The 10,532-nt window shown below is 47.3% G+C and overlaps 1 protein-coding gene across 2 annotated transcripts in view; it reads right to left on the bottom strand.

Moving 5' to 3' along the window:
- Window positions 1-1,013: 1,013 nt before the first annotated feature.
- LOC8028045 (mitochondrial 2-oxodicarboxylate carrier) overlaps window positions 1,014-10,532 on the bottom strand; it is a 34,625-nt gene continuing 25,106 nt past the window's right edge. For both annotated transcript variants that reach the window (XM_002410305.5, XM_042286458.1), the window contains one exon: window positions 1,014-2,703. In XM_002410305.5, coding sequence (XP_002410350.3) covers window positions 1,768-2,688 — 921 coding nt within the window. In that variant the 5' untranslated portion in view covers window positions 2,689-2,703 and the 3' untranslated portion in view covers window positions 1,014-1,767. The remainder of the gene's footprint in view (window positions 2,704-10,532) is intronic.

Raw genomic sequence — 10,532 nt, 5'->3', positions numbered from 1 at the left:
AGTAAAACATCATAACGAGAGGTACTTGCATGTGCCAAGGGGGGGGGGGGGGGGGGGGGGGGGTCGGTGGCCGACTGGGCGAGCGCTCACCAGCTCGGAGCACGTGGAGCGAAAGCTCGCGCTGTAGAACCGATCCTGGGTTCAGTCCCCACCCCTGCCCGTTTTGATCTGGATGAGCATCGTACCGGCGTGCGATCGAGTGTCACTACTGCGTGATGCACGTTAAAGAGCCCAGGCTAGCGGTTGTACCGCACTGGCTGAATTGCTTATCTACAACTGAGACAAGTTGCCCGTCGAGGTTGTATAAACATGCACAATTTTTTTTTTTTTTTGCTGTTGCATGTGCCAACTTATTTTGCGCCTTGACGTGGCACATCAGCTGCTGGCTTCCAACGCTCTATGATAAATCTTCGTCACGTAACTGAACTAGACCCTCCCCGAGCGCACAAAAACAAATAAACAAAAAATGATAGAAGAGAAAAGTGCAATCGAAATTTTCCTTGCGTCAAAACTCTCGAATTCACTTAGAGCTCTATTGTTTCGAGAATGGTGACTATTTGCTCGATATTCAAAATCGAGTAATTGAAAACCGTCCGAAAATCTAGTTTTTCTAGTGACTATTTAAATCAAACAAAATGGGAATAAATCGCGGTCAGGTATCTAAAAAGCTGGCCAATACATAAATAAAGTAATAAAGAAACAATAAAACAATGTATCGTACGCGGAGGGCACTACGTCGTATGGAGAACGTAAATTTCGCGGATAACGGAAATGTTCCAGGCTATTCCTGCGTATGAAAGAAACGAGGAAAGTTTACCATCCCAGATTTGTGTATGTTGACTCTCCGGTAAAGCTGGGAAAATCTTTGTACCGGATGTCCACAGCACAAGACCGCTGGAAGGAAAACTTCTGCAAGAGCAGAAGTTTTCCTTCCACTCCAGAACTTTCCAGAACTGCAACTTGAGACAAGCAAAAGACAAAAAAAAAAAAAAAAAAAGAAAACACAAGGAAAGGCCGTTACACGTGTTCAATTTCATATTTATTTGCGCCTATTTATTTATCTGAGTGGTCCGACTTCCACGAGTCGCAGAGGCTTATTGACATGGCGCCTGACAGACGGCCTCAATATAACAGGGAAGCACAAGAGGCCACATCTGGCGATATATACCCGTTGCGTAACTTCTTCCAAGCCAGTGAAACACAGGGGTGCCCCTTTCCAAAACAAGCATGCCTACACCGCTCTCACCAGAGGAGCAAACCATACGTTCTATAAAACAAGGCAATGATATGCCAGAACAAGAAAAATACCGCGTATATTATTTTTATACTATACACACATCTAATATCCAACAAACATAACATATAGCACACAACAAATGTACGCCGGCCAAAACACACAAGAATAGACATCTATGATTAAACCGGACATTTCATATTGCTTCCCCCAACACATCACAATCGCGGTAACTAAGTGTGTCCAACCATCCGTCACCCTGCACCAATGCGCACGTGCAATCAAAATCAGTTTTCATTACGGACTGCAGTCAAGGACAGGTTTGAAAAGACACAATGCCATCCAGCTGCCAAAATGTCAGGCCTGAGAATCAAACCTTCTCTGAGTTTTAATAAGACACAATCAGTACTCTGCCAAAGTTCAATGAAAAGCAAGGTGCTCGCGCCAAAGAAAGGGTAACCTAAAAGTCCACCGTGTCGATCCACATCTGTCAGTGCCTACGGGTCGGCACTTCGGCTAGCCTCCAAAAAGCATCAACCCGGGAACTTATTCCTGAGGAACTCGTTCATGTGCTCGTAGACCACGAGCATGACAGCCCCTCCCGGTCCCAGTCTAAGAACCTTGGGCAGCAAACCCTTGTACAGCGCCAGGAAACCTTCCTCGACGTAGACGGTGCGCATGCTCTGCAGACAGGTCCTGTACTTGATAGTTCCATGAGGTCCCGGCTGAGGTCCCTGGATTCTACTCTTGGCCACGTCGAACGGGATGTTGACCATCGACGCTCCAGTGCCGGCGACGAACCCAGTGGCCAGTCGCATCGCGAACGTCGCCGCCTCACTCTCGACCTTGGGAAGCTTGTCCTTCACGGTGAAGTAGAACCCGAAGTAGACCATGTTGAAGACACCGTTACGTCCCAGAGTCGAAGTCAGTCCTAGGTTGAGACCGCGCAGTCCGAAACCGGCCGCGCGGTATATGCTACGTGCTACGGCAAAGGTACTCGGCTGCCGAGTCACGACCTCACGGTCAGTCTGGAGCCGGACCTTGACCACTTCGAAAGGGTTCACGAAGACAGCCTCTGTGAGACCGGCGAAGAGGCCTGCTAGGGACAGCGTGACAGCCTGCGGAGGCGAGCCGTACGAAAAGAGCTTTTTGTACTGTTCAAAGGTGAAGAACTTGACGGCTCGTTTGGGCGTTTCGGCCAGGATCGGCGGGAGGATGCCCTTGTAGATGGACAGGAATCCTTCTGCTCGGATCATCCTCCGGAAGCAGTCCGCGATGGATTTGTAGCGCTGTTCGGGAGCGACGTTGTTGCGCTGCACCTGGAATCTCGTCTTGACGACGTCCAACGGATGCATCATGCAGATCTCGACGAACCCTGCCGAGCCGCCAGACGCGATTTGGATGGCAGCTTCGCGGGCCAGCTTACGAACCCCGCTCCGCTCTTGGGAAGACATGGTCTGGCCGCTTTTCTGCAAAATATATATTGTTCTTGCTGAACACTCGGCGAATCAATCAGGGACTTCGACACCTGCTAAGGAAATGATAAGCGCTACGTGACACTTCCATAAACGGGGTGGGGTGGAAACCAAAGCAGGTGAGAGGGATGATGATATCCGGACAGTCATGATAATAGAACGCAAGTAGGATCTGATCCAAAGAAAAAAAAATGATACTCCATTTGTTTACCATTCGTTTCGGTAACGCAGTTTTTCCGATACTTGCGACGATTTAATCGATGTGGCAAATCTGACCTCATCAAAGATAAAAAGTTGGGAAGGCAGCAACTCCTTGAAAATCAATATTCATGAAACAAGCTGTGATTTTTCGTCCAAAAAACAATCCCGTGGAGTTGTCTAAAGTACTCTCTTTTAGATCTACTCCAATCGAAATTGTTAGTTGTTTTAAAACTCTTGGAGTCATTTTTTGGGCATGTCTTGGGGTAGCCATATAAATTATCTTACTCCAAAGCTAGCTCGAGTAGTGGGGATTATAAATCGATACAGATCTGTGTTACCAACAAATTCTAAATTATCCTTATAAATCAATATTTTTATCCCCCTTAACGTACTGCTACGTTGTTGGAGGAACATCAATATTTACCAATATTGAAAAACTGTTTGTTACAGAAGAAAATATTGAGGTGTTTATGTAACGTGCCACGCGACTTTCATACCGCTGATTTATTTAGAACTTTGAGATAATCACTATTCACGAGTTATATCAATATCGGCTTTCTGCTAGTTATAAAAGTGAGGAAAAAAAAAAGAGGTACACGTCTTTTGGAAAACCTTGCGTCGCTGAGGGAAACTTCTCGTCCGTATCCTACCCGTAACCCAGAGAAATGGAAGATGGTCACGCAGCGAACAAATTATGGCTCTCAAATGATAAGTTCCACACTCCCGCATTTATTAAAGGGGCGATGCAACAATTTTTGTACTTTGCGCAAATACCGCTTAGAACGGATCCCTGACGTTAATGACCTATGGAAACACGCGTCCCTTTTTCACCCCACGCAATAGAAGTCCCACAAAAAAAAAAAATTAAAGAAAAACGAGCAGCGTTCACCCCCTCAACTCACAGCCAGAACAAGCGGCCACGTGATCTGGAGCCGATTATATGCCGCCAATGTAGATCATAGCCACGCGCTGGGGTTGGCAAAGCACAATGCACGCGCTGAGTTCCAGATATTGTTATGGCTCCGCTATTGTCGTCGTTGCAGCGATTGGACACGGGTCACTACCCGAACGCTTCCCGAGCTAGTAATTATCACGAGCCCAAATCGAGTGCCCACGCAATGCTCGGGTCCAATCTATGAACAGCATTCAAATATCGTCACTTGGGTGTACTGCGATCCCCACGTTACGTCATCAAATTTTGCAAAAGAGAGATTGAATGAAAATGATCGCTTTTGTCCTCGAAATTACACCGCAACAAAGGAGTTTCTCGGCCAGCGGAGTTGCGTGCGAGTATCCTTGATCCCCACTAGTGCCAGTAAGCTCGTGTAAAGTGAAAAAACATTCCAACTGAATATCGTTGCACAGCTCCTTTAAACAGCCTTAGCAGCAATAACGTTGATTTAGAAAGTCTAACCTTTAGAGACTTGCGCTTGTTATATGCTTGTACGTGATAATTTTCTCTCTTAACATTTGCAAAAGGTGTTTTTAGTTTTGTGCACTAATTCGTTACATCGTTGCTTCTAGCACGCTAGCATGCTGCTTTTTGTTTGTCTCAGTCCCGCACGCTTGCTGCTGGCCATTGTAGGGGCCCAGGGACTCGTCAAGTTCCTCACTGCAGCTTTTTTTTTTGTTGGGCTCCCCCATCATAAAGGATGGAAATAAAGTATTATTTTTATTATTCTTATTCTTGCTGTTGTTATTATTATTAACTCAAATATGATCGCGCCTTCTGCCACCCTTGACTGATTTTGCGAAGGTTTCTGGAGAAGCAGGCAAAGGGGAGTTATAACGAGGAATGTTCGACACCGAGTGCAACTATACCATGGACCCTTTCCAGGGTCGGTCCGCCATTTGTGGTGGTGCGCTTGCGTGGCAGTACCAATAACAGTATATGAGTTTCGGACAGCCGAGCGTTTCAAATCACAGCATGCTGCCATTCTGTTCCACTGACGGGTCACAGCAACAGCACAGCCGTGATCACGGGTAAAATCTTTCTTAAGATATCCACAAGGCGGCTCCCGCGCTGCCGATAGATGGCGCCTAACATCTGCGGAAAATGTTGATTCCCGTGCAAATTAAACTTCAGCTGATCAGAACTCAAGGTCAAGCTAAAGCTCAGGACTACGACTTTCAAAACCAGAGCTCATCCGCATACATTATCAGACGCGCTAATTAAACTTGAACTCCGAACGAGGGTCCAGCTAAGCTAACTCTGCATCTATGCCCACACTCAGTAGCAATGTTATGAAATGAATGGGCGCCTTGCTATCAAGGCGTCCATTCATTTCATATGGCGTCAAGGAGCGTGGTTCTGTGGCTCTGAGGGTGAGGCTCCAGGGGTGCTGATATGTAGCTAGATATGGACATCCACTGAATGTCCGGTCCTTGTCCCAAGGGGAGAGAACGGTGGAGGACAAGGATTGAAAAACAAATTCCGGAAATTTGGGCGAAGGGTGGTTGCATAAAGGCATGACGGTTACTGTGTGCCATGAATGAGGTGAAAACACACGGTTAGGCAGGACTTGCTGATGAACAGTGGTCCAAAGGGTACGATAATGACATTTTACCCTACGTGATCCCAGCACTAGATTATATGCTATAGGAAGTGATGTTGCGACAGGAGGAAAAATATATGGAAGGAGGACAGTAAAAAAAATACGTAAGCAAATCTGGAAAAATAAAATTAAGAAAACCAAGGATGAATGAAAATACATCAGAAGTATACAAAAAATAATGGCGAAATATAACATATCGACGCCAGCAAAGAACATGCTCTGTATAGTGGACACAAGATATGCCGATAATAATAAAAAAAAAAAAAAGATAGAAACCAGCCATGGCAAATTAGGCCCTATTCTGGGGCTAGTTTACGTCACCAGAGAAAATATAAGCGAGCCACTTAAAGCCAGATCGCGAAGCCGATACCGCAAACGGCAGCAACAAGCCAAAAACATAAAAAGACAAGTCAGCTTGCAAAATCAAGGTCACCACCAAAAGCAATAGGTAAACGCCACAATAAGGGTAATGGTGAGCAGGTAGGCCAGCTACTTTAAGAAATGACTTAGCATTTGGAAGCCGGGACACGGGCACAGACAGGAGACAAACAACACAAAGTATTAGCGGGCGCTCGGCCACATCAATAGACCGCGCTAAAACCAACGACACACAAGCATATGCCTTGACGTCGTAGAGGAGTCTAGGGTATGCACGTGCGCGCTTTTCGACCTAGCGGTTAGTTCCTGCGTATAAGTATTTTTTTTTTTCAAAAGTGCGCGCAACCAATGGCAGCTGCGTCGATTTCCGAGGCCACCGTATTGTGGGCATGCACTTTGAACATGTATTGGGCACGAGTGCTGCGTCAGCGCTCGGGAAGCAACGCCCAATGGATAGATGGATAGATCCTAACGGCTGCACCCTTTATAACGGACGGTAGCTTGCGCCACCTAACCTAGAAATAATAATAAAAAAGTATGATTCCTCTTTTTGCTTTTCTAGACCAATTTGCTTCTCCTCTGAAACTTTGTAATTGTCACCAACCGGTGTGGGATATCACCAGGATATCCCGGGCGCCAGTGAGACTGGGATCAGACATCTCTGTTCCGAATGCATCATCATTCGCTGCTTATTTCCTTATTTTATATATATATATATATATATTGCGACATTCGGATAATATTAATCCGGCCTACATAAAAGGATGTCTGTCCTGAACCATTTTGTTTTTCAGCTTCTAATCCTTCAAAACAGTTTCACAAAACCAGATGATGGGTGCCTTCTCCGCGTAAAAAGAAAAACGACGTCCATTCATTCAAATGATCACACATATCTCTCAACAACGGTCAATAACAATTCCAGACGGCCCAGCTTTCCAACGCACCTGGGGTAAGGTTTTCCCGCATGCTACGTATTTTTTTTTTCAACGTACACACATCTCGATTTTTCGACGCGTTAAAACAGTTTGTTCCCGTCCCTTTCCTGCTTCTTATCAAACTACGGCATCTGATTTGCCGCCTCCTACGCACACGCACTGCCCGCCAGCCAACACGCGTGAAGGATCCCTCGCGGTACTACAACAAACCTGAAACTCCAGAGACCGGACCTGGCCTTCAATATCCGCGCACGAAGAGCCAGGTGGCCCTGATGCGCGTTTGTTCTGCTATCCTTCATGTGTCCTCACGATTGATACGTATGATTACACGAGCGTCTGGTGTACCCAGCAAGGGGAATACCCTGGAAGTAGGCGTTTAGCACGTCCCCCCGTCTGTGCTTCATTACGACTATAATCTGCAGTAATCAAACGCCAAACAAACAGGACGACTCGGAGAAGGACACGATAGCTGCACCTGACTGTTTATTTCTTTCTCTTTTCATTTGTTTGAGAAAGTCGGCACGTGTATGGTTTCGGCGAGGAAGTCGAACCATACGGGGGCACTTTGCCGATCTTGTTTTCCACAGAGCTCGGTGTTTACCTATACACAAGGCCTGTGGAATGCTTTTATTACGTCATCACTCCTCGATCTAGTAAGGGGGCCACAGAGTGTCGATGTTCGGCTGCGACTCGTGCTGAATTGGTGCTTCCCCGTTCCGGACACGAACCTCAGCCGAACGTTGACGCAGGGTTCGACTACGTCAGCCGAGCGCTGCGTCGGAAACACGAACAAAAAGTTGCTCGTATTGTCGTTCCCGTTGGTTTAGTTCTCAAGTTAGCCGCTAGGGGCGCAAAGGTTGGATCCTATTGGATCACATACGGCTAAGAACTAAGTGCGGTGCATTCTGTAGGAGCGACGAGCCTCCAACTAAGAAAGGCGGGGTCGTCAAGGTGCCAGATAAGATGGAGACAATCGAGACTTATCGGTGGAGGACTGATATGCGTGTATCACGCGGCAATGCACTTGTACGCATCATTCGAGGCAGACATCCATCAACTATTGTGGCAACACAGTGGGGAACCGACTTCTCACTCCCTGTCAGACGGGCACGTTAAAGGCTTTCAGAAAGAACTCCTGTAAAGAGTAGGCGAACCAGCACACGCATGGCGTCTGCTGGTTCGCCGACGCCGACCCTCAGTAGAACTATGCATTTTCATTCGCATGGCCCACCGCTCCCAGCCGTCACAAAAGAAGGCCTCCGTAGGACAGAGCAGGTGGGCACGACTGCTACGTCAGCGTTAGGTTCGGACTCGTGTTCTCGCTGATTGAGCACGAGCTACAGCCGAATGCAGACTCAACACTCGTGTTCGCGAAAACAAGAACGATAAGAATATTGTACTTTCGCATCGCCGGACTTGCTGCACGAACTATAGTAAACTACAGCGCACACCCGCGCTGCCCACGTGCTTCAAGTCGTCCTAAAATTAACAGGTTTAGGGGTTTTCGAGGATGCTCATCAAAGTTCTAAGTGGAACCTTAAAAGCCTGTTCACACATACAGCGGAGCGCTAAGTTAGCGCTACGTGAGCGCTCCAAGCAGCGCTCATGTGGCGCTTCCTGGCGCGTTACTTAGTTCTAATATAGGGCGCGATTAGCGCTTCTGTAGCCCTCCAGTAGCGCATTGTTAGCGCTCCAGTAGCGCCATGTTAGCGCTTCAGTAGCGCCGTGTTAGCGCTTCAGTAGCGCTTCTTGTACCGCGGTGCTGCGGATTAGCGCGTGCACTGCGGTTCCGGTTCCTTTTGGTTGGGTGTGCATCAGCAGCACCATGGCGGACATGTGGGATGCTGAAATAGAAATGCGACAAATGCTCTTACATACGCGATTGGTACATATGTCTGTGGACGGCGTAACGCCCAGAAGAGCTTTATGGGGGCGGGAAATCTTTCGCCACCGAGATACCGACGGGTACCTGGTGAACCTTGTTCCTATAGGCTGAGGGACCGAGAAAGAGAGCTCTTTCGAAGGCGGGTATTTTTAACTGCGTGTCTTTGAAACCAGGGTCACGGATATCGAATAGAAAGCAATGAGGTCGTACTCAATCCATTAGTCGCTCAGAGGCTACGTTTACATGAATGCGATCGTAGCGCATCGAATCGAGCAGGGACCAATCACACGCAGCCTGTCTTCTTACTTCTTCCTCTTCTACTCAACTGCTACCAATCAAAATCGTGAAATCTCGACTCGATGCGCCACGGTCGCATCCATGTAAATGCAGCCAAAGTCTATGACTCTGGGTCGCCTGCCCGATCTAGCTTTGGTTGGAGAGCGGCTGTTTTACTTCCTCTTCTTTCAATGCCAAAGGAAAAACAACAACAAAGGAATCGCCGTGCACGCGCTGTTCCGCAGCAGCAAGCACGGCACAAGGAGCGTGAGAGCGCTAACAAATCGCTTTCGTAGAGCTAACAGAGCGCTAACAAAGCGCTTCTGAAGCGCTAACAGAGCGCTACTGAAGTGCTAACCGAGCGCTACATCACGCGCTAGGAAGCGCCACATGAGCGCTCCTTCGAGCGCTCACGTAGCGCTAACTTAGCGCTTCGCTGTATGTGTGAACCGGCCTTAGGTCAATCTCCACTAACTAAAAGGTTAATTCGTCAGTTTATAGGTATTTATATGGCTAATTAGCATGTTTTCTGGAACCCCCGACGTCAGCCGTGGCTAATAAATAGTTCCCCAAAATAGCTTTTTTTTTTTTTTTTTCTCAGCTGTCCTAGGTTTAGGCAACTTCGAAAGTCTTTGTTGTCTTTACTGTTGGTCGAGTTGTTTATATCGGGTGTTTCGCTGGTTATATAAACAACTAGACCAACAATAACGGGCCACATGTGTGCGAAGATAACGAGACACCGGCCGATTCCGTGTCTCGCTTACAACTCGAACGCTAAAGCGTTTCCCCTAAACGTAACACGAGATACAGCGGACGAACCTAAATTATAAACCAGTGATTCCAGATGCGGGCGAGCGTGTCTTTCGCAATATTATCCGAGGGATGAAAGAAAATGAAGGGGACTGTAGTAGCGAAAGGTCGGTTCGTTTTCGAATTCGCGGAACCGCCCCCGTCGATTTTCATTCCCCGCACCACCACGATTGAGTCAACAATGCCCTTCGGCCGATCAAAGTTATACGAAAGCGTTTGCACAACCCAACCAGACCTTCAAGGATGCCCCAGGGTTTGTACCAGTCGAGACGTGCATAAACACACCGCTTGCAAGGCTAAAAGCCGGAAATTCCCGCTTCTTTATTTTTGTTTTTGTTTTAACACGTGCTTGCGTTTGTGTGCAGAGGCGATAGCCATAATCGATTGCGGTGTTCAAAACGCACCTGCCAAATTCAAGCAATACGATATATATATATATATATATATATATATATATATATATAAAACACGCACTATATACAATTATATTTCGTTTTGCTTTTACAAGAGGGGGAAATTTAGAAGGCTCTTCGGTAAAGGGCAAATAGCTCCTCAAATCGAATCAGAAATTCCCAGAAGGACGGCGTTCCCGCTTACCTCGTGTACAAATCAACGAGCTGGATAAAACCAGGGTGTTCCACCCAGACCGAAGCAGCTTCGATATCCCCGTTTTTACGGCCGTGAAAACGGTCTCCGGACCGAACTCCATTTTAAAGAATCGGCACACACGCAGCCTACGACGATTTCGAACGCCATGTACGCGCAAGGACCGAAATCGCGAGC

This window comes from Ixodes scapularis, unplaced genomic scaffold, assembly GCF_016920785.2.
Source record: "Ixodes scapularis isolate PalLabHiFi unplaced genomic scaffold, ASM1692078v2 PGA_scaffold7__128_contigs__length_106722199, whole genome shotgun sequence".
Lineage (NCBI taxonomy): Eukaryota > Metazoa > Arthropoda > Arachnida > Ixodida > Ixodidae > Ixodes > Ixodes scapularis.
This window is presented reverse-complemented; position numbering and strand designations above follow the sequence as displayed.